Source organism: Sinocyclocheilus anshuiensis, unplaced genomic scaffold, assembly GCF_001515605.1.
Source record: "Sinocyclocheilus anshuiensis isolate Anshui unplaced genomic scaffold, SAMN03320099.WGS_v1.1 scaffold197, whole genome shotgun sequence".
Taxonomy (NCBI): Eukaryota; Metazoa; Chordata; class Actinopteri; order Cypriniformes; family Cyprinidae; genus Sinocyclocheilus; species Sinocyclocheilus anshuiensis.
Window position 1 is genome coordinate 701,187 of NW_015540856.1, and position 25,382 is coordinate 726,568.

The 25,382-nt window shown below is 35.6% G+C and overlaps 1 protein-coding gene across 1 annotated transcript in view; it reads left to right on the forward strand.

The window, feature by feature from the left end:
* The window catches only part of LOC107687838 (peroxidasin-like), a 53,691-nt gene that overhangs the window by 12,484 nt on the left and 15,825 nt on the right, over window positions 1-25,382 (forward strand). Inside the window, exons 2-12 of the mRNA XM_016485312.1 lie at window positions 6,637-6,708; window positions 6,840-6,911; window positions 10,746-10,817; window positions 11,619-11,690; window positions 14,086-14,157; window positions 14,985-15,154; window positions 18,870-18,987; window positions 20,261-20,430; window positions 21,157-21,429; window positions 22,112-22,228; window positions 22,660-22,818. Of these exons, the coding sequence (XP_016340798.1) occupies window positions 6,637-6,708; window positions 6,840-6,911; window positions 10,746-10,817; window positions 11,619-11,690; window positions 14,086-14,157; window positions 14,985-15,154; window positions 18,870-18,987; window positions 20,261-20,430; window positions 21,157-21,429; window positions 22,112-22,228; window positions 22,660-22,818 (1,367 nt within the window). The remainder of the gene's footprint in view (window positions 1-6,636; window positions 6,709-6,839; window positions 6,912-10,745; window positions 10,818-11,618; window positions 11,691-14,085; window positions 14,158-14,984; window positions 15,155-18,869; window positions 18,988-20,260; window positions 20,431-21,156; window positions 21,430-22,111; window positions 22,229-22,659; window positions 22,819-25,382) is intronic.

Sequence of the window (25,382 nt, forward strand, 5' to 3'; positions counted from 1 at the left end):
TGGGGAAGTCGTGGCCTAATGGTTAGAGAGTTGGACTTGTAACCCAAAGGTTGCGGGTTCGAGTCTCGTACCGGCAGGGATTGTAGGTGGGGGGAGTGAATGTCCAGTGCTCTTTCCCACCTTCAGTACCACCTTGAGCAAGGCACCGAACCCCCAACTGCTCCCCGGGCGCCGCAGCATAAATGGCTGCCCACTGCTCCGGGTGTGTGTTCATGGTGTGTGTGTGTTCACTGCTGTGTGTGTGCACTTAGGATGGGTTAAATGCAGAGCACTAATTCCTAGTATGGGTCACCATACTTGGCCACATGTCACGTCACTTCACTTTTTTTGTCACGTCACTTATAGTTCTTTTGCACTTTAATCTGTGTAAAATTTTTAACTTTATACATTTTTCTGTATTGCTTTATTGCATTTAAATGTTCAGTTATTTTTGTTATAAGAAAAAAGTTATTAAACCTGTTATACTGTATTATGACAGCACTTTTTTAAAACTAAATTTCAATACCATGATAATACCGTATACCGTGATAAAAGAATTAGCAATTAATCGCAACATGAGAATTTGATACCGGCATATCCCTACTGATAAGCCACCAGGCAACTTTGATAACATGATGGTTTTTGTCTATGAAAAATACAAGAAATACATTGTATTAGACCGTTACAGTGTCTTCAGATCTAGTGCTGTAGTGGTCAGCCTTTATTGATATTTACAGGCATATTGTAAACAAGAACAAATGACGTGAACATGCAATTTCCCACCAAACCCAACCAACACACTTAAAAACAAACCATTATTATAGGGTTACCATATTGAATTTGGTAAGGCAAGATTTTAACACGTGATTTTAACACCAATTTTGTTATTAAAAATCTTAAATTAGAAAAAAATAAAAATAAAATAATTATTAAAAACAGCTGACTCCCTGCAGTTTTCTGTCAAAATAAAAGTTAGCTGGTTTAACATTTGAAAGGAATGTAAACTATAGTGATTATTAGAATATTTATCTTAAATATTCATATTTGTTTTATAGTGAAATAAATGGATATTTAAGTCACAAAATGTTGGGCCAAATTGTGCAGCCCTACAAAAAGCACAGCAATTTTTTTTCTTTTTTTTCAAGAATTCTGAGGCAAGTCAGTTCACTCTACACCCATCTTGGAAAATTCAGAAGCTATTGTTTTCTATTTTATGATTTGATTTTGTTCTCTGTGTGGTGTAGAGCAGAGGCTGAGTGCATTTTACACCCGTTTCTGTGTTTTTTTTGGTACTGTATTGGTGATTGGCTCTTTTATTTGGAAGACGGGACTCTCATTCACTGTAATATCAGTGGTCTCAACAATATAATGTATTTGGCACAGTGCAGTGAAATGGTGAGCATGTGTTTCATATAATACATGTTACTATATTGTGGATATTAGTATGATTGGATCTAGGGCTGCACAATAAATCATATTTTTAATCATGATTTCTGCTTCTCTCCATTAAGATATTATAACCGTATGCGATATTTCCCCACTGGTTATTTATCCCGAAAGTTTTCAATTTAAATTTTAATTTGGCGTGTGTGTTATCTTTCAGTGGTAACGAGCCTCCATAAGCTTTCATGGTTGGTTGTTGTTGTTTTTTCTTTAAATGACTAATCGTGTTTTAAAATCGTGATTATATTTTTGGAGCAAAATTATCATGATCATTGTTCAGCCCTAATTGGAGCACTGTATTGACCCATCAGAAGCCTAGAATCCCATTTTATTGGATGGATACTCAAAGATAACATATTCACACTCTATATGACAAGGGCAAATTGTGTCAATAATAAAGTCAAAATCAACCAATGCGTTGTCTAAACGGCTAGTCCGTATATAGAGATTTCAGCGTAATTAGGCTGGTTTAGAGTAATGTCTGCCGGACACTAATGTGTTTTTAGCAATGTTATGAACACAAAACATAGGCTTTCAACAAAATATATATATATTTTTTTACACAAAAACTACCAATAGTCCTCACAAAACAATGGAGCCCAACAGATTCAGCATAGTAACGAAAACACTGATGATGCAAGTTCTTGTGTTTATAATTGCCTTGAAATGTGTTGATGAAGGTGCTTTAAAGTTAATGTAGAGATGCTTCTCCTTTGTCTTTATTTGTCTATTAAAGATACTAAACAAACAGAATCTTCGTAGGTTCACTAACAAACTAGTTGGTTGTTGGATGACTAGTCCACCACTCTGAGCCATATCTTAGTAAGGAATGATGTGAATGTGTTGAGTATGTTGTGCAGAGCAGTAGATGAGCCTAGTCTGTTCTCAGGGTGTTTCCTGAGGCGGGATGGGGGCCTGCTGGAATCTGTGCAGCCCATGTCGGAGCACGTTTTTGTGAGGGGAGCGTCCCTTCACCGAGGGGCTGTCAAGTAAGGTCATTTGTCTTCTAGCATTTTAGAAGAACAGACGACCCGGATAGAAGCAGAGTGAGATAATATTTCGGATCATACTGTCAGTTGCTGGACTCCCAGGGAAACGCAAGAAAAAAAGTCTTGGCGTAGTGTCATTATGGCAGAAGAACATTTTCCAACATCTCTTTCACTCACTTACTCAGTTCATTTGGCAAAAGTGGGAAGACTTTTATCTGTCTGTAATTTATTGCGTTTTACTTTCCTTATGTGAAAATTAATCAGGAATGTTTCCTGTTCGTCTGCGATCCAGCACCAATTTACTGTGTGTACATTGGAGGGAAAGTCTTGTGTTTAATATGGGCCAAACATGTGAACAGAATCGACCCACAAATTGATTAGTTGTCTGGGAGAAATTATTCTATCATAAAACTTTACTGGTTGGGATATTTGTCTATGTATCACTAATTAATGATTAATTAATTTTAATTAGGCCTGATCAGAACTTTTTCTAACTCACATGCACATGTATATGTTGCTTTTTGCCTATATTTTTGTCAATTTCTGGGTGATCCTGCTTATCAATCAATTTCCACCTTTTGATTACAATGTGTTTCTGCAGTCAATGTTTGTGGGATTTTAATTTCCAACCCATTTGGGTTAGTCTTATCTAAGCAGTATAGTCATTTTTAAACAATAGTTTAATTAAATAAATCAGCCCAGCATGTTGTGTCTAACATTAAACCCAACACAGCTGGGTCAAAAAAACCCAGAGATGGGTTTGTCCCCTTTTGACCAATTATCTAGATTGGGTTGTTTTTAACCCAGTATTTATTAGAATATACAATCACAGTTTACTAGTTTATTTCATTTCAAATGATCAGCTAATTTAAGTGATCAACTAATCTAAGCTTTGGCCACATGTTCTCTCCTGCACTAAACTTTTGTACTTGTGAGGTAAGAATGAGTTTACCGGAAGTGATATTTGTATTACCACAGAAGGATTTTAGTTTTCTAATGGGTAGTCCAGATGTTTTTACTTGTAGAATTTCCATGGATGTTTTCATGTCAATGTATAATGCCTGGGAAAATCAAGTCAAAGATAGTAGATCCCAGCTGTAAATTATAGGGCCTTTCACACCGCGGGAACCTTTTCATAGTACCAGAACTAATTGTGGAACTACCCACTTTTTGGCGTTTTCGCACCGCCGGAACTGGGTGCGATTTTAGTACCGGACTGCCTTTTTCGAGAACCAAATTAGCTCCTACGTACATTTAGTTCTGGAACTAAAGCAGTGCGAAAGGCCCTAATATGTTTGATGTTTATCCAAGAGGTTTCATCAGGTATCTGGTTGGTGAGGAATTCCCAACATTTAAATGTATGCCCACTGTGACCTCGCAGGACCTCTAATAGTTGGTATAACACACCTGCAGATGTGAATGGAGTAAAAGATTGAAGTAGCTGTTCCAGTATGATGTAGGTGTCCTCCTTCACTCTTTCCTTGAGTTGTTTGTCTCACCTATGTTAATATTGTTACACAAGAATATAAAGCAGTTCTTTTATTTCACAAGTCAGTTAATACTATCTTGGTTTGACTCACTCATAATGCTAACTCCAAACGCTTTGGCATTGACTGGATCTATTTAAAACTCTGCTACAATAATTCCTTGATAGCACTTAAAGGGGTCATATAATGCGATTTCATATTTTCCTTTGTCTTAGGAGTGTTAAAAGCTGTTCGTGCACACAGAAGATCCGTAAAGTCGCAAAGATTAAAGTCTCAAACCCAAAGAGATATTCTTTATAAAAGTGAACACTCAGCCACGCCCTCCTAAAACGCCTCATTCAAACACCCCCCCACAAATCTACATCACTGTGTGGGAAGATTTGCATAACACCGCCCAAATGTATACGCAAAGAAAGAAGGTGTAACTTTGATTCTCACTGTAGTATTGTTGCCGCCGCCACCATGTCGTGGAGATGCTGTGTGTTTCGTTGCGAAAGCCAAACTACTTTGTTAGGTTTTCCAAAAGAGGACACAACTAGAAATCAGTGGTTAAGTTTTATTTACAACACTGTTCCGGAACAGTTCAACCCAAATATTCTAGTGTGTCCAGCGCATTTTACGGAGGAAAGTTTCCTGAACCTGGTAAGGGGCGTAACATTTTCGTCACATGCTTGAGGAATTCGGCCAATCACAACGCACTAGATAGCCGGCCAATCAGAGCACACCGTGCTTTTCAAAACGATGAGTTTTGTCAAAATCGACACGTTTCAGAAAGGCGGGGCATAGTGGAGCAACAAAAATGTACAGTATGTGGAAAATAATGTGTTTTTTTAACCTTAAACCGCGTTAACACATTGCATTACACCAAATATACAAAATAATGTTCTTTTTAGCAACATATGACCCCTTTAATAAAAAGTCTATAAGAAGGTTACTTAAATGTTTTCATCACACAACGGAAAGTGTACACTGAAAACTTTAAGAGCTGTGAAGATGTGCATTATTTTCTTGTTGAAAGGTTTTCTTGAAACTGTTTAATTCTGCTTGTTGAAAATTCTGTCATCATTCTCACCATCATATCGATCCAAACCTTTTTTTTTTTCTTTACATAACACAAATAAAGTAAAGAGATTTGGAATGACATGAAGATGAGTAAATGATGAAATGAAATTAAGCACATATTTAGCAGTAATCTTTATTTGTTGAAGTTATTAGTTGAAGTTCATTCCCTGTTCTCTGAGAATGTTCTACAGAGACACCAGTTAGAAGTTAGTTGGCACATGCCCTGATTATTACACAGCAATTTGTTGTTTTTTGCAAGCCAAATCAATGTTGTGATCTCTGTGAGAGAAAAAACAGCCCGCCTTTGATTGCTTGTATTGTTATCCTTGAGTTATTTGTTGTCATAATGGAGTAAATTCAATTATGATGCCGGTGAAGATACTGAGCACTAGTACCCTACCATACTACTACATGCCTGTTTCAGTTTACTGGTAAATGCACCAAAGACACAACATAATCATCGAGTACAGTTCAGTTTGGTTCAGTTTTATTTCAATTGTTTCAATGCAGCTGCACTGAGGACATTGCCATAATGCTCTGAGTAAGCAAGCCGACTGTGGCAAGAAAAACCTCCTGAAGATTAAGCAGGATGAGGAAGAAATCTTGGGAGGAACCAGACTCAGTATGTTGGTTTATAAACTCTGTTATATCCTGAGAATAATAGCCGGGATTTCAGCAGGCCGTATAATTCCAGTATTATATTAGTTATAATTACATTAGTTACACTACTGGTGGTCAGATTTTTAAAATGTTTTTCAAAAGAGTCTCTTATGCTCACCAAGGCTGCATTTATTTTAAATGTTTTATCACTTATTATTGTTTTTATTGATTGATAGATTGATTGGTGTCACTGGGGTACAGATGGATCTGTACTTTGAATCAGAGCTTTAAATGCAAGTAGCAGTATTTTATAAGTCAAATTATATTATTTATAATTGAACTGGTAGAAAACATTTATGTAGCAACGAAACATATTCTGACACTGTTTATTTCCTTTGGACATGGTACAGACTCTGCTGCATCTTGAAGTTACAAATACATAAACTTATTCATCGTTACATGCCACCATGATAATATACTTGGTAGGCATATTGGAAAAAGATTGTTGTCAAACAGATTGTTGTCAAACACCATGTGCATGACACTATTGAATATCTAAACACTGTATTAAAGGAACATCTTGAAATGTTTATGTATAACTTGGAAAACTGAAATTACATCTGGTGTGGAGGACACTTATGTTATAACAATTAAAGCTAGGGCCATTGTTCCTTGTAATAGGCTAGCACCTGAAGGAAGCATGTATAAGCAGTTCATTAAAGGACCTGAGACAGAGCCTTGTGGCACTCCTTAATTCTTAGGTCTGAAATCTCCTCCTTCATACTTACAAATATAGCAGATTTGACATAAATCAGGTTAGAATGGCAATGTGATTCTCTAGTTTGTTTGAAAGAATGTTATAATGTATAATGTCATAGGTAATACTAAAATTTGAATTTGTGTTCAGACCCACAATGGCTGATAACTATTGACAGAATTGTTTTTAAATAATACCTGTTATTGATTGTCACTAAAGTTATGTTATATTAAAAAAAGTCATATTTACTCAATACATGACAAAGACCACAGAAATAACACATGCTTTCTTTGATCCAAGTGTTTTTTTTTGTTTCCAGAGATCTAAGATTCAACAAAATCAAGGATTTACAGCCAGGCTCCTTCAGACGACTAAAAAACCTCAATACACTGTAAGTGTCAATGTTTTCTAAACTGGTTTCATGAAACACACACCTCATAAAACTAAACATTTTGGAGCATGTACGCTAGTTTGAAAAAATATATTTTGATGTCTAATACATTTCTTTCCTCTTTCTTTAAGCCTTTTAAATAACAACCATATTAGAAGAATCCCAAGAGGAGCCTTTGAAGATTTGGAAAACTTAAAATATCTGTGAGCTTTTCTTTACCTCATTTGATTGCTTCTAAAAATAGTATAAAAATACAGAAAGGGTGATGCTTTATGGACAATAGTTTCCCAGCTTAAGTTCTGAGTTAGAGAAGTCAAGTAATATTAATTTGAAACCACTGACTCAAAGCCTTTCACTTGATTTCAGAGCCATGATCCAACATGTTGCACCATGCTCACCACTTGTATGAATGATTCAGTCATTACTACTGCCATTGTTTGACACATGAAAAGAGACTCTCACAGATATGGGGAACTTAATTGTCTGCGCTGTAAAATTATCTGTCTGACGGCCCTGACCCAAAAGTGCGGAGATCAGAGTCAGGCGGAGCTGGAATAATTGCTTTCTGGGCAGACGTTGCACAGTTCCTGTCTTTGTTTGTCACAGGGCAATTTGAGAATCTGTAACTTTAGTTGTGGTGAGAGCAGCCTGTGTTTATATTTAAATAGAGTCAGTTGTTTGAAATGTTTCACACCTGGTTTTGCCTAGATAACATTTAAACTCAGCTGCTAACAGAATACAGAAAGAGGTGAATCTCACCAATCTTTTCAAAAACATGTCTGGTCATATTTCACCGCCAAATCAAATTGATAAATTATATTTTGCTTCAAGAAAGTGAAGCATTTTTTTAGCACCACTAAGATAAATCAATTTTGCATTGTGACATTAATAATTTTTATTACTTAACACATTATTATTGGGACATCCATCCTCATCCCTAAATATCATTGCTGCTATGTGAATATATTATTTAATTTAAATTTTTTATTTTGTTTATTTATTTACTAAATAAATTGTAAGATTACAATGGGGGGAAAAAAACACTAAATGCATTTAAATACAAAAAGTCTTAATAGACCTAAAATTGGCTTTATATGGGTGAAATATGACCTGGACATGTTGTGAGGTTCCTCATGTACATATGTGGAATTTTTATTTATGTATTTATTGCTTGCTTGATTGCTATACTGCCAAAAAAAAAAAAAAAAAGTAGCAAGCTCTCAGTGTATCCATCACTAAAATCCCGTTTTAAGAATTATATTACAAAAAAATGTGTATAACTCACTGGTGATTGGCCACTGGACTGTGTGAGGTCTAAATAATCTCTACAAGAGGCCGAACAATTAGAGCCCACTGTTATTCTAGTGCTGGTGGTCCAAAAGTCAAACGCTGACTTCACAGTCTACAAGTCGTGTGTCACTCCTGATAAACATACTGAGTATTATAAGTCTCAGGCTGAGTATTAATCCATTCATTAACTGCTCTTGGGCGGTACAGTCATCAGACACATGTGATAGTTCACACAGTCATGATGTCCAGCTGGCTAGTCCTCTAGACAAAGTGAATATAACTTGCTCTTAGTGGCTGGTAAATCTAAATAGATTATATACAGTAGATAAAAAAATAAAAACAACAAAAACAAAAACACACAACTAAAACTTTAAAAAGAAAATGTAAATTAAAAACTGAAAATATACAAATAAAAAAACAAATTCAAAATATGAATAAAAACTATAATATTATCTTAGAAGAACTAAAATAACAATGATTTAATTAGTCACCTTCTGGATTTTTTGATATGCTGCAAATCAAGCCGAACTGCCTTTTTTCCTACCCGGTCTCATGGCAAAAACGTACCTGGGGGCACTTACCAATAAGTACATATCACTGCCGTTTCCAAAAGAAATAAACACTAGAGGCAGTAAAACTCAGACACCTTTTAAATTATTTTCACACAAAGTATGATTTACAGAGTTTCGATTAATAAAGCGTAATTTTCGCACAATTACTTGAAGAGTATTATGTTGTGACTTCAAAACATTTTTAATATGCTTTAATATGATTTGAAAACTGATGCTTTTGAATGTTAGCACCGCACATATCCAGCTTCATATCAATGGGTTTTCATAGATAATAGGTTTGTTCGGTAGCTCACGGAGTACGGAGACGTACTTGAGAGGTGAGGAGCTCCGGTTCTGGGTTTGGTGTAGGGCATATTTCCAACACGATAGAGCATTATCTTTTAGCGACAGTCCCCGGATATTTGAATTCTGAATCACCGCAATACGTACCTGAAGAAAAGTAATAAAAACACAGCAATACGTACCTATATCAACGTAATAAAAACGTGCCAGGGTTGACGTATTGAACCCATGTTTTAGCGCCACTCAGTGGACATTTCTGATGCTTTTTTCCCCTCTTCTTCTTCTTAATTACATATACAGTGGAGTACAAAATTCTGAGATTTTTTTTTTTTTTTTAGCATTGAAGCCTGGACATAAACAGAAAGTATTAGGAATTCAAAACATTTAAGGACATTTTATGGACCAGTATTCACGTACATATTCATTTACATTTTTCAGTGTACTTTTTACTCAGATTGTTACTGATGATATCATTTGTAATGGAGAAATTCAGAAAAACTGCATCATGGTCTGAGTGATATTCCTATAACAGCAATAATATTCTTTGCAGATTCTTAACCAACATAACTTATGTTTAGTACTAAAAAAGTGTGTTGCTTTAGCAGTGCTTATAAATGCAAATATAAATAGTGAATACTTGTATGGGAAGACTGCAGCATATACTTCCTGTGGGATGGTGTCATAGTCCTCAAGGACACAGGATCATGTGAATCCGTGTATCATTCGATCATTCGTTTTTTGATTTGATATTGAAAGTAGAAAAATTAGAATACGGCTCCTTTTTCGTTTTTTTGTTTTTTTCCAAAAAACGAAAATTAAGCTTACATTTTCGTTTTTCGTTCATGGGTGGAAAAATGAATAAACAACTTGAATATTCGATTTCTACACGTGGGCGGGAATTAAACGCCCCTTTCTGCTGATTTGAAAAATAAAGAGAACAACAGAATGCGCTGCTTTAGCTCCCCTTGGTCTCCTTGAGCATCTTTCCACAGGGAATACTTGTCTTTTAAAAGGCTTCATTTAGATTATTTGACGATAAATGCATCATATAAGTCACTTTGGAATAAATCACAGTAGGCCTATGTATCATGATAAAAAATAGCGACTTTACAGTCTAGACATACTTTAGGCTATAGCAAATTATTTCTTGGACCCTCTATCACTTTAAGAACTGCTGGTCTACACAGAAGAAAGACCTGTCTAGACTCTGCCCCGGTACGAGTTGTGTCGAGCTATTAATTAGTCTGTTTGATGAGAAAAATATGAAATTGATAAAATGGGTTATTAATCCGTACAACTGCAGCAGTGGAGGACTATTATTCTGCTGTGTGATACTGCGGAAGAACTGATGAAGGCACGGTTTGATCTTCGGCTGACCAATCAGCAGAAAGGGGTGTTTAATTCCCGCCCACATGTAGAAATCGAATATTCAAGCTGTTTATTCATTTTTCCACCCATGAACGAAAAACGAAAATTTAAGCTGAATTCTCGTTTTTCGTTTTTTGGAAAAAAAACAAAAAAACAAAAAAGTAGCCGTATTCTAATTTTTCTACTTTCAATATTAAATCAAAAAATGAATGATCGAATGATACACGGATTCATGTGGTTTATGTGACTGAGCGCTGGTTCTCAACAGCACACTGTCCCTAGACAGGAAAACAACAAACTTTAATTCCTGTTTCCCACAGGCCACCCCTTCTGTGTTTTCAATATACAGTCAATATGCAACTTTTTTTTTCTATTATTCCTGCAATATCTGATGTAAATTTAATTTTGACCTTTCTTTATTTCTGTGTGTACATGTGTGCATGTTTTTTTTTCTCTGTTAAAAATAGGAGATCCCTCAATGTTTGACACTCGCTATGTACTAATATCCCTGAATATTTCTTTAAGCTATTTGTACAAGAATGAAATCCAGGCGATAGACAGAGAAGCTTTTAAGGGGCTCGTCTCTCTAGAACAACTGTAAGTAACCTTTTGCCCTGTCACCTCCTGTTTAGTTTTTAATATTTATAAAAGTTAAAGGAATAGTTCACCCAATTTCTGTTCATGACAGAAAGCTATTGTACAGCTTTCAGAAGAGACAGAATATAGTGCATGAGTCAATATAATTATATTTTTATGGTGTAAAAAATATCTCCAGTGCCCATTTATCATGGGGATTGCATTGTAAAAAAAAAAAAAAAAACAAGCAATGAATCTAGCGGCGAAAAATTACATATTGTGCCTTTAATATGGTTATTTAGTGATATCTGCCATGATGTCATAAACATCTCGCTTGCAGCTGGCTAGAGTTCAAATAATATTAACACATTTTACAGTCACCTCAATTATTTCTTATTACTCTCCATAATCCTTTGAAACTGTTATTGTTGACCTCATTTAAAACCCACAGTATTTTTGCCTTGTAGCGAGAGTTTTTTTTGTTTTGTTTTTGTCACCGAGTTAGAAATTTGTTTCATGTTTGAAAGTCAACATGAAATGAAACTAGAGCGTATTTGCTTTCCTAAAACACGTCCCTCATCTTACATGATTAACTGGTGCACATTGTTTTAAAAAAAAAAAAAATAATGGTCTCTATCCAATAAGGTATCAATAATTAAAACAGAGTCATGCTCTTTGTTTTATTGTTGAAAATGCATACGATTATGGAAGTAAAACAGGTACTGGACAACGTTTTGTGTTGACATAAATCTATGGGAAAGCTCTAGATACTATGTTTATGGCAAGTAAAACACTGTGCATATGACTCTCTCTCTCACACAGATACCTGCACTTCAACAACATTGAGTCTTTGGAGCCGGAGTCTTTCTCTCATCTGCCCAAGCTTGAGCGGTTGTGAGTTACGCATGCATCTCAAACCTCAAATCATCACTCAGATCCCTACAGGGTTGCATGTTTAGTCATGATAACACGTCCCTTTTAAAATGAGATCAAAAAAGATGAGCGTGTAGGCAAATGTGTGCATGAGCTGACACGGTGCACTAGTGTGTAGCCTATATTCTGGTTTGTTTTGAGAGAGGAATTGTCTTCAGAAGGGATGCTTTAACCTTGTAAAGCCTGACATATGAAAAAAAATATCATATGTGTTTTTGTTGGTATCATATTTGATACATAAGGATTTTTTTTGGCTCATATAGTATGATGAAGTGAGAATATGAAGCTCAAACTCGAGGAGGAAAAACAGCTCAGTTTTATCCAGAGGCCCAAACTGGGTAAAAATATGCAATTTGGTGCAGATGCTGATATTTATATGGGCGAAAAGTAAGACGAAATTCTGATATAGTATAGATGATAGTGTTTTAGTGTTAAAACTATTCCAAAAAATGAAGGGTGCATTTTGCATTCAGTTTGTTTGGGTAGATTTCATCCCATATGTTGAGTAAAGACTCCCTAAATGTAATAGCTATGATGCATAAAAGAAATTAGGTAAAGCCTGCTCAACATTTGTCAATACATTACAAAACAAAGTATTTACAAAAAGTAAGTAATATGAACTCTTGATTATTATCCACTTGATGTTTTTGCACATGCTTGCCATGAACAAGTAAGAAGTTACATGCCACTGCATTACTTAGTAACAGCTATTTCTCATTCAGTATGTACAGACTTCGTTCAGGTCTTTCTCTTTACTCAAAAACACATAAAATGCTTAATGTCAGCATTTACTCTCATGATCCAGCCCTGTGCAAAGCATGTTGGGCAGTGTCAGTTAATGCAACAAAGTGATTCAGATAATCCCAACACAAATGGATTAAGTAAACTTCAATTTTACATTTTTAAGTGGATTGTGTTGTTCAAGCAGCTTAAATAATTTTTATTACAGTCTTCTCTGTCTTGTTCCTTTCTGTTGACTCGAATTCTAAATGTTTGGAGATTGTGGCGCTGAATTCACCCACACACATTCTGATGTCTTTCAAAGAAGGGAAAGTCACTCGCACATAAACAGGGACTAACACGTGAGTTAGGGACCATTTCAAAGCTGGTGAAGAAGTGAAAATGTAAAAATTTTGGATTAATGAAACTCACCTTCCTGTTGTTTATGTGACTAGTTGTGATCAGTAATGTCATCCCTGGGAAAGTGACCCCGTCTGACCTGGTAGAAAATAAGAACATCCCTGTGGACGTTCATCTTTTCATCTCTATTCCACAGAGCATATAATCTACCGGTCAAAATTTTGGATAATTACAGTTCTGTCATGACAACTCTCGGAGGGATTGGCATGGTAATGTACATGACAATGTTAATGTATTTGGTCTTGGCGGAATAGATCTGCTACGCTGCTGCTGTTGCGGCAGAGCAAGTACCGAGACTTGCTACTGCCAATACATACACAACATGCTGCTGTGAGCATGTAAGAAATATTGCTGCTGCAGATGTAACATACATGAAATAACCTGCATATAGCATACATTAATCACCTCGTAGCAGATCTATACAGGTGGAGCTGGGGAAGGTGGAGGGTTTCTGAAGCAAGCTGCAACTGCTACGGCAAGCACTAGTCATATATTTGAATGTTGAGCAGCGAGCTCATTGGCTACCAATACAGGAGAGAACCAATCAGCTGTGCCATGTGATAATGATGTCATTAGGTCAGATTGAGTTAGACCTATCGGACTGCGCCATCTAGAGTTTCATGCCAGAACTCTGTATTTGTTTTTTGTTTTTGTTTTCTGCTCACCAAGGCTGCACTTATTTGATCAAAAATACAGTAAACATAGTAATATTGTGAAATTATTACAATTTAATTGGTTTTCTATAGTAATATATTTTAAAGTGTAATTTATTCCTGTGATGCAAAGATGAATTTTCAGCAGTCATTCAACCATACCATCTTAGCTACAAAATGATCAAGGATTTGATCAGAAAGCATTGTTTTCCAGTCTGCCACAAGTGCCACACACACATGTGAACTGATGCTTTGCAAAAATGTGAACAATGTTATTTTAATCAAATAATTGCCACACGGTTTTGTTTTGTTTTCTCTATCATGATCCCAAAAACCAAAGTCACCTTCTAAACAAATAGCACATCTTTCCTCAACAAAACACAATTTGACTACATACCACTCACAGATTAAACAAATCACTGATCCTAAATATGAGCACTAGTGTAGTGATGCTTTTATGACATGTGTTGTGTTTTTTTCTGACCTGGTCACAGATTTTATATGCATGATTTGTAAATACACACTTTTAAAACAGTGCACTTCTCATTGATTATCTATTGCAGGTTTCTGCACAACAACAGAATTACTCATCTTGCATTAGGAACCTTCTCCCACCTGCAGTCCATGAAGAGACTGTGAGTATTACTCAAGATTATTAACGGTTGGGGTTATTAACTTTTGAATAGTTGGTTGTGGTTCACTTTAGCTACCAAAACTTTCTAAACTATTTAGTGCAGGGTTGTTTTAATATCACAGCGATCCTATTGTATTTTTTCATTAGCATTTTGAATTAGTTTTCATTTTAAATTTAATGTTGTTGTAATTTTGTTGTGTTTTTGTCATTTTTTATGTTTTATTATTTTATTTTATTTTTTATTTTTTTGTTTGTTTTTGTTGTAGCTTTTTCAATCAAGTTTAAATAAAAATTAGAAATGCTGCCTACTTTAACAAAATCAAAAAAGTGTTGTTTTTTTTTTTAATGGTTTTATTTTCAGTTAACTATAATAACCCTGATTTAGTAGCATACCTTTAGATGAGGATGTTAAAAAAGCCATTTTTAAATATTTATTAACAGGCAGTTGTTTAGAATTTTAAGGGATTTCTATGTTTAGATGTACTGAATAGCTTGAAATCTATTAAAAACCAAAGAAAATATTTAAGTTTTTGGGTTGATATTTTGAACCTCCTCCTACCAGCCATTCGAGATTAGATAATAAAACTTGTTTGGCAAGGGTTAGGATTAGAGGTACTCAAAGCTGTATGAGTGCTGCATGTGAGTTTTGCAAGACTTTTCACAGAATTTTGAGTCAACTACACCAACACTGCTACAAATTTATCAGTGATTTGATCAGAAAGCAATGTTTTCCGATCCACTACAAATTTGAATTGCTGCAACAATATCATTTAACCAAAGGTCTGCAACCAAATTTTATTTTAATTTTGTGTTTGTGTGTGTTTATAGGCGCCTCGACTCAAACTCACTGCACTGTGACTGTGAACTGCTGTGGTTGGCCGATCTGTTGAAGCAGTACGCAGAGTCCGGTAACGCTCAAGCCGCAGCTACATGTGACTATCCCAGCCGCTTGCAGGGACGCTCAGTTGCAACTCTCACTGCAGAGGAGCTCAACTGTGGTGAGGCCATTCACACACATAAACACACTCCAATATGCACTATCTTTTCAAATCAAAAACGAAATGATGGACTGGCACTAAATTATTGAAATATTTACAGCATCTGCCCCCATACACCGCATCCACATGATTCTGCTCGATGGGACCACTCAATGTCTTTGAACATGTTAGTCATCTTAATAAATAACAGATGCTGATCTAGTTTTGTGAGCTGGATTATGGAGAGTTTTCCCAGATGTGTCATTGCTTGCATGCTACTCCACCTCCTCGTCAAGCACTGGAGGGAGTGAAGGGTCAAACGTGACTCTTTTCGTTTCAACCATCTGTGAAACACATACGGGTCAACTCTACTGGGCTTTCTGACGTCAGAAATGTCGGCTGGGGAAAAAGCAGCTCAGATCCAGCTTCAAATATTGGGCTAATTACCAGTCCAGTGTTCACTGAACAACAAAAGATCCTGTTAAATTTATGGCAAAAAGGACATGACTTATTGGTCCCTGTGTATTTTATAACTTACAACCATATATCTCATTAAATGATATAATGTTAATATACAAATCTATTTGAACTACTAAGGTTTTTGTACCCTAAATGTACTAACCGCCACAATAGAAAGCCTTTCAATGAATGTTCATTGTACGTGACCTGTCCATAAAACATGGCCAAGACATTGCAAAGGGTCATAAACACAAAACATACATTTTATCTTACAGTTAAATTACATGATCTGATGTTAAACCATTTGTTGTTAGTTTTTCATTGTATATGTTAGGTGACTTACAGTCAACCAAATAACAGATATTTAGCTGTGGCATTTTGTCCGGTTTTTTTTTTCCTGTGAAAATTTCAGACTTTTGTTTTTCTTTCCGTGCTTAGAAACTGAAGTCTTTTATAATTCCAACTGCTCAAACTACTGTCAAACCACCCTTTTGAAAAAGTAGTTAGCTGCTGCACTACAAGCTACTAACAAAAAGTAGCAAACTACACTGAAGCTGTTTCAAGGCCATTAACATGTTACACATAGAATGAATAAGATAATAAAATGTATTCTTACAATTGCAGCAGTATTTATCTGGTGAAACTCACTCATTTAATTACTTTTTTTTTTTTTTTCATTTTTAATACTAGTCACTAGTGTTATGCTCAATGAAATAGAAATGAAACGAGTAATTAATATAATAATTGTTCAAGTCTACATCTTTTACTCTGAAATGTGGTCCTTTGTGTGACCTCTGAGCAGCAGTAGAGGTTTCACCACAGTAGCCACAAGCCATAGCAGCAGTTGTGCTCGATAGACTTGCTCAGGCTTGTTACAGTAATCAGCCCCCCACAAACACCCCTATTGGCTCTGTAGAAGAATGGGTTTATCACCGTGTGGCTTTTCCACCCCCTCTATACATAAAACACAGCACATAGACGCCTGAGGCACCTGTCAAAACACATCACCAGCCCGCCAGACAGCTGCAGTTTCTCTGGGACTGGTACCCGTCACATGACTGCCACACTGTGCAATGCAACACAAAAGTCAGCTGTCAGCATGAAGATTGAAGGTCACCCAAAAATAAAGATTGTCATCATTTGCTTATCCCCTTGTCGTTGCAAAACTGCATGAAAGCAGATGATTTGCAGAGTGTCCAGGCTGCTATTTGACAAAAGTTAGCAAATGGGAATAAGTGTAAACTGCCTTTAATTTGATGGTTAATGATAGATTTCCTCCCACGGAACCGATAATTTAACTTAAGAAGACTTGGAAGAAAGGTGTATGGACTACTTTATAGTACTTTTATGGAGCTCAACAGCCTTGACATGCTTTCATTGTTTGGAAAAGTGCAGCTTGGGCATTCAGCAAAACATCTCCTTTTGGGTTCCACCATAAAAAGAAAAGCATATGGGTTTGGAACAACATGAGGGTAAGCAAGCTTGTTTAAACGATTCTTATATAGAGAGTGCTGCAGTGATTATGTATTTTTGTAGGCCAATCTGAAACCATAGTTTGCATCACCCTGGTTCCCTTGACAAAATCTCAATATGATTTTTTTTTCTTTTGGATTATTGTAGAAAATAAACTCTGTGACCAACAGAAGTTTATGATTCTTACATTCTTACAGCTTATGTATTTTGAAGCCTAAAAAGCTAAACGTAGACTATAAATGAACTAAACCATGGTCACATGACTTCAACATTACCACCATTAAGCTTCGGACAACTCTTTCAGTCTTTATTTAAAGAAAAAATAAAACAAAACATTTTCCCTGGTAGTTAGTTAGAATAGTTTATAGCGCAATTATAAACAGTGCTGGGGGTAACGCATTACAAGTAACGCGAGTTACGTAATCAGATTACTTTTTTCAAGTAACTAGTAAAGTAACGCATTACTTTTTAATTTACAAGAAAATATCTGAGTTACTTTTTCAAATAAGTAACCCAAGTTACTTTTTTTTCCCATTTATTGATTGAAAGCTCTCCTGTCCCCTTGTTGAGAGAAATCGGGAGTAAGATGTTACTTTATTTCTAGAATAAATGTGAACATGCATTAATTCATCTCACTCACTCACAAAAAAAAAAATCTGATTTAGTTTTCCTCAATTAATAAAAACAGTTAAACGCAACTCAGAATATGACTCAAAGCTGCAATAATTAAATATGTTAAATAATACAGATATCCTTTATGTATTTAATCCCATTTTATTAACCAATTTGCTGCTGACCTTCAGTGATCCGATTCAACCATACTAATAAGCAAAAATTACACAAGATAAACTAATATGTTTTATTGCTGAAGAGTGTTGAACTTTCTTCTTCTGTGTTCAGACGTCAATTTACATTTCCTTCAGCCTGAGGCTTTTGGTGTGAAAGGGCTTTTACATTTGCCAAAAATAGAACTTTTTATATTAAAAGCAAACAAGCAAGCCCAGCCCAGATTTAAAAAAGTAACGTAACGCATTACTTTCAATAAAAAGTAACTAAGTAACATAATTAGTTACTTTTTTAGGAAGTAACGCAATATTGTAATGCATTACTTTTAAAAGTAACTTTCCCCAACACTGATTATAAATGCAACAAGGCTGTGAAAGTGACTAGTGAGTAGATGAGTTTGTCTGTTTGTTATGATGACGATGTCTTTGACAGCCTCTGAAGTCCTATATAGACACTTGTGAGCAACCACCTTTTCCAAGACTTATTTCAGACATTTAAACAAAACCCATTGAGCACCTAAGTGCTAAAATGCTCACTCATTTCCGGGTTTTGGACTACAAAAATGCATCATCCCTGCAGCACTCCATAGTACTTTCTGTAATTTTTGTCCCTCTTCTGCCTGTTATATGCAAGTACTTTGACACAGTGTGCAACCAGACATTTGGTTTTGCCAGTAGAAACAGTTTAACAGTTCTGACAGACGGTTTGGGAATACATCTCACCATGTGCACATTGGTGTTGGGTAATGTTTGGGGGTTTGGCACGTGGTTGTTGTGACCATAGACACAATCACCTCGTGCCTGGCCGTCAACCAACACGGGCAGCCAAACCAGTTCAGAGGAAGTGAGGCAAGAGGGAAATGTCAAATGTTATTTCCAGCAGTCAAATAAACCTTCAGTGCTGTAATTCCAACAGCTTTTACAGACCAAATTAAACTTGTTTTACTTCTCCTCACACCTCGTCTTTTCTGGCACACTTATATTTTGCTTCATCTGAATGTGTCTCTCTTGTGGAGTAGAAGTTCCCCGGATCACATCTGAGCCGCAGGATGTGGACGTAACCTCTGGGAACACTGTGTACTTCACATGCAGGGCAGAGGGCAACCCCAAACCTCAGATCATCTGGCTCAGAAACAAGTAAGCTCCCTCCCTCAATGTACATGTTTAAAGGAATAGTTTCAGCAAGAAATACAATTCTGTTTTCATTTATTCCCCTTCATGTTACTCAAAGCAGATATGACCTGTTTTTCATAGAACACAAAAGAAGAAATATTACAGTATGTCTAGAGTGCCCTTTCCATAATGAGGAACAACACCATGAAAGTACTGCTTAAAGCTTGTGCAGTATTTCAATCGTGAAATCGGTGGGAATAGTTTTAGCATGTTAATTGATATGATGTTAATGTGTTTGGTCTTGGCAGATCAAACAGGTATAATCTGCTATGCTGATTCAAGATACACAGACGTGCTGTTGTGAGCATGTAAGATATGGTGCTGCTGCATGAATAGGCAGATATCTAGTTCAGTCATGAAACTTTAGATGGCGCATACTGATAGGTCTTTTACATGCAATCTGCTAGCAATCACATCATTTACTACACGGAACAATCTGATTGGCCTCTGCTGATTCTGCAGCCAATGAGCTTGCAATTCCTCTGAAACCCTCCACCTCCCACAGCACCACCTGTCTAGATTCGCTACAGGATTTATGTATTTCAGATATTATAAATCCATCGAATGTGTTTTTTTTTTTTTTACAGATAATCTTCACTTTCACTAGCTATGTTTCCATCACCATCCATTCATTTTATGCACATTTTGAAGTATCACATTAGAAACAAGCAGAATTTAGAAAAAAAAATTAAAATCCCTTAATTCGCAAAAACGTTTCTACGCTCACTTGACGTGTTTTTTGACTTGTGCGAAAAGGTTAATGCGAATAATGGGATATGTAAACACATTTCAGAGAATAAATTAATCCATGCGCATCTAAAAAGTCATGTGACCAAAACGCATATAAATCACACAGAATGGAGTGTATTGAAAATCTGAAATAGCACAAAGTTTCCTGTAAGGGGTAGGTTTAGGGGTAGGGTTGGTGTAGGGCAATAGAATATACGGTCTGTACAGTATAAAAACCATTACGCCTATGGGATGTCCCCACTTTTCACAAAAACAAACCTGAGTGTGTGTGTGTGTGTGTGTGTGTGTGTGTGTTTTTTGTTATTTTGGAGCTTGATAGTCTGGGAATTCTAAGAAATGTATCTGCATTTGTGTTCCATGTAAAGCAGAAAGTGATTCAGGTTTGGACTGACAAGAATATGAGTAAATCATGGCAGAAATAAAATATATTTTCTTTTATCCTCAATATGTGAAGGGTATGTGCATAAATGGGAAAATCTTTTTTCAGCAATGCTCTGAACATGAGGGACGACACACGTCTCAATCTTTTGGAAGATGGGACCCTGATGATCCAGGACACACGAGAAACAGACCAGGGAGTTTATCAGTGCATGGCCAAAAACGTGGCTGGAGAGGTGAAGACCTCAGAGGTCACCTTGCGATACTTCAGATCACCATGTGAGTGTGATAGGGTCCTGTAGGCAGTGACTACTAGAACCTCCCAAACTAGCTCAACCCTACTTAGTTTAGCAATCTACAAACATTTCATATATGCTGAAAAAAATGATTACAAAGAAACAAAAGGTAACACACTGAATAAAAAAAATAGTGTACAATTTGAGCAATTTCTGAGTAAGAAATGTTTCAGTAAATTTCACAAATAATTACAAAGAATTAAGTAACACTTTGAATTTAAAAATGTGTAGGATTTACTTTTCTCACTTTTTTCACAACAGTTTTCACTCAGAAATTGCTAGTAAATTTCACAAAGAAATGACAAGTATCAATGAATAATAACAAAAAAAAATTGTGAAAATCACTCAGAAAATGCTTGTACATTTCACAAATGATTGCAAAGGAATAATTATGAATAAATGTAAAAGTAACAATTTGAATTAAATGTGAAATTCAAGAGTAGAAAAAAAGTGTTTTCTTGTAAAACACATTCCAAAAAACTTTATGTACAATTTTACAGTATAGTATTTAGTTTGACCTCATGAGATAGACAACATTGAACACTTTCTTTCTATGACTGTTTGATTTTGATTTTATTTTTTTTCCCCAAACCCAGTTTTTTACCTTTTCATGTATAATTCTAGGTAGCATGCCAGTCTGGTAAAGACTATTTTTTTGCATACAGCAGTCTGTTTTGAGGCAACTAACTGGAGGTCTTTCTCTCTCCAGCTCGACCTAGTTTCGTGATCCAGCCGCAGAATACAGAGGTTCTGGTCGGGGAGAGCGTGACCCTGGAGTGCAGTGCGACGGGCCAGCCACAGCCCCGTGTGACCTGGACCAAAGGAGACCACACAGCCCTCCCAGTGGACCCCCGCATCAACATCACTCCTTCAGGAGGTCTCTACATCCAGAACGTCAATCAGGCCGATGGGGGACAGTACACCTGCTTCGCAAGCAACAACGTGGACACCATCCACGCCACTGCGTATATTATAGTACAGGGTAAGTAAAGCATAAATGTGTTACATCAGTTCATAATCATGATTCTATTTCTGATCATTAAGTTTATTGTATTGATATTTCATTTATTTTATGTGTATTCATAATCTTTTCAATTAATGGTTGTCCAAAGATGTCATTCACTGAAGTTAAGGTGGCAGTTTGTGAAGTTAATGAAAAAACACTGACCTGAGATATACAGTGTGAAACATGGAAGAAAAATAAAACAGGAATCAGTTAACCCAAGTCAAGTCAAAACAGATGTACATCAAGTGGAAAATACATGTATTTTTATACTGTCCAATGTACACATCCAGTCCTTCAAAATAAAAGGGATAAATAGTGTTTAAAAAAAAAAGATAAAAAAAAGGTTTTATAAAAAGGTTTTGAATATATATATATATATACTATGCTGACCTACATTAAGAAACATTTTGGCAAATGTCTAAAAAATATATATCTATTAAGTGTATGGTCTTTTTATAATAAATAATATAATTACTTTATGAAGCTGTATATATATATATAAGATTACCTTAAATTTAAGAGAACCTTAAATATAATTTGGGAAAAACTAATGCATTGTAACTTTTTCTTTTCTTTCTTTTTTTTGAGTTGGTCCAAAGCTTATACCTGTTTGATATGAAAGAGTAGTTCTGTTCATGTTTCTTTTCTTCTTCCTCAGCTCGTCCTCAGTTCACAGTGACCCCTCAGGACCAGTCTGTGCTGGAGGGTCTTACAGTTGACTTTCGCTGCGAGGCCAGCGGCTACCCTCAGCCTGTCATAGCATGGACTCGCGGCGGTGAGATTACATAATGTCTGTTTGACTTGCTAGAGTGGAGTAAAAAAACTGACCAACTGACATTTTCCGTCCATGTTTGTACATATATGTCAAGAAAGTACACATAAGTTGCATTTTATTTCATTAATATTATTATCTGCAAGTACAGTTTTTAAAAATATCCTTTTAAGATTTGAAGTACCTTACAAGTGTACATTCAGTACAATAAACAAGTTCTGATTGGATGCATTCTAACACTGCCTACACAGTTGTATGTACTGTAAACATGAGTTTTGTAAACTGAGAGATGAGTCAGAATCAACAGCATTTAATTTCTTCTGAACATTCCTTAAAAAGGACACATTTAAAGATGATTGAATTGCTGTCTGTCAGTATTTATCAACTGTTTTCAGCGTGGACAAAGTCACTAAAACTCTGTTCTCCTACCATAGGCAGCCTCCTGCCTAATGACAGACGGCACGTTGTTCTCTCATCGGGAAGCTTGCGCATCAGCCGCGTGGCCCTTCATGACCAGGGCCAGTACGAGTGCCAGGCGGTCAGTCCTGTTGGCACTGCCAGAGCAGCTGTTCATCTCAACATCCTGCAAACCAGTGAGATCCTGTTCACAAAATAAATCACCTTCTGACATAGATTATTTCAGCATGTTCAACGAGAGGTGGCCTGCATGTCCCAAAACCTACAGCACTGAACAGTTCTGTTCACAGTTACGGTATATACTGTATATATACGGCATATATATGGTATACATACTATTCATTTATTATTAATAAAGATTATTTAATAATAATAAATAAATACTATATTGACATATAAAAAATAGTAAAAATGACAAAAGCACACTTTCTAAAACTTTTACTAAAATTAAAGTAAAAAAATATAGTCGTGTGCTGTAAATTCAGCAGAAATGCTGTGCTAATGCCAAACTGAATAATACTTGATGGACTTGATTAAAGCAGCTCTGAAGATCAGAAAAAAGCCAGTGTTATTGTAGTATTATTGGTATGCTATTATAGTTTTTAAGATTTTGAATTAGATTGTATTTTTATATTTTCGGTTTTTACTTTAATTTCAGTTAAAGTTTTAGTCATTTTTGTCATTTTGTTGTGGTTTTTTTTTTGTCATTTTCTTTATTTCTTTTTTTTATAAATATGCCTATGTAGTATTTATTAAATTGTATTTATTATTTTTAGTTTATTTAATTTTAGTTGTTTTAGCACTTAAATATTTATTTATTTTATTTTTTTTGTATTTTTGTACTTTTTTTTAAAGTTCAATTTCAGTTAACGTTTATTTTATTTCAATTTTATTTTATGGTTTTAGTTAACAATAGTAACCCTGAAAAAGACTCAAAAGAGTAAAACTAATAAGTTCTAATTTCTGACATTCGCAAATCACGTTTTCTATATATTAATGCGTGAGTTGCTGCATTACTCATCAAATGTAAACAAGTGAACTCCATTAAACATTTGCCTCATCTTGACGTGTTTGGGACACAGCATTCTCATGTATTTTTGCGTTACTCCGTGTGTCTTAGTGCATGGCTATCAGTGCTGCCCACAAATGTATCTACTTCAGTATAGCACAAAAGAAACCTCTAACACCACACACTGTAAGTCTATTCCTCATTCAATGGTCTGTCGGAACAAGACTAGACATGGTATTAACAGGAGGGAATGAGGGCTGGCTTCATAAACTAATTTGTCATTTACCCACCAGCAAAGCCTTCAATTAGAAGAACAATACCCCGTAAAGTCTCAATGACAGACATAAGACCCGGTCCCTGCATGTAAGTGCCTTAAAAACCACCTCTTAAGCTTTATTACAGACTTGCTGAGTAGCCAGGAAAGCATGCAGCTTTGAAATTCCCAAATGGCAAGATGTTTCCATGTAGTAATGGTTGTTAACACACTGCATAACAACCACCTGTATTTACTTCAAAACCAAGGCACAGGTTTGGCTCATGGTCGCTTTTATTTAGAACAGGTTTACGGGAAGTATCTGAAGAAATGGAGAGAGTAAAGAGACAGGGAGAGTTGTGAGAAATACTGCTTGTTATAACAGCTGCAGAAAGACCGACTAAATTAAAGTTTAGGAGTTCATGGAAGGAATAGTTCACCCAAAAAGTATGCAATTACACAGAAACAACAACAAAAAAATCTTACTCTGTATTTTTGTCTTGTTTTCCAGTAAAAAAAAATAATAATAACATTCTTAAATCAAGATACGTTTATTGCTCATAAGTTCACATGCATCTTGCCGAATATGCAAAATGTTAATAATTTTAACAAAATAAGAGGGATTGTAAAAATTGCATGCTATTTTAATTTAGTACTGTCCTGAATAGACTCAGTGTGAGAAGATAGATCTCAAAATCCTACAATCACTGTTGGAAAGGGGTCAAATATGTAGAAGATGCTGGAAAACCAAAGAATGTGCAGGACTTGGAATTTTTCTGAAGAACAGCCGGCAGTTGAACTGCTCAGAAAAGAAAAAAAAAGGACTCAGGAACAACTATCACAAAACATAAAAACAGTCATGGATCATTCAGATAACAACACAGATTTAAGATTCAAGGGTATGTAAACATTTGAACGGGGTCATTTCTATAAATCCAGTTTGTTTGTCTTGTGCAGTATATGTGAACATCTGTGATGTGAAATAGCTCATTCAGGAAAGTACTAAATAAAAAAATAGCATGCAATTTTGTTAAAATGATTAACATTTTGCATATTCTGCAAGAGGTATGTGAACTTGTGAGCAGAACTGTACTTGAAAAGCAAAATTACATAAGATATGCTTAGCAAGAAAAATATCTTCCATTAAGATAAGAAAAAGAATTTTGTTTTCCCTTTAAAGTAAGTTAATTTTTCTTACCCTATTGGTAGATTATTATTTTATTTTAAGGAAGAACTCGCTTCATTTTGATATATTTTTTCACAAAACAAGACTTAAAATATTAAGCCATTTTGTATCTCTACGGAAATATTTTATTTTGCAGTGAGTGACTAGTGACGAAATGACTGAGCTGATTCTTAGCAGAAATTCTTATAGATTACTAGAGAACAACTGTAAAGGGGTAATTATGCACTTAAAGGGATAGTTCACTCAAAAGTCACCTACATTTTGGATGGCTTGAGGGTGAGTAAATTAACAG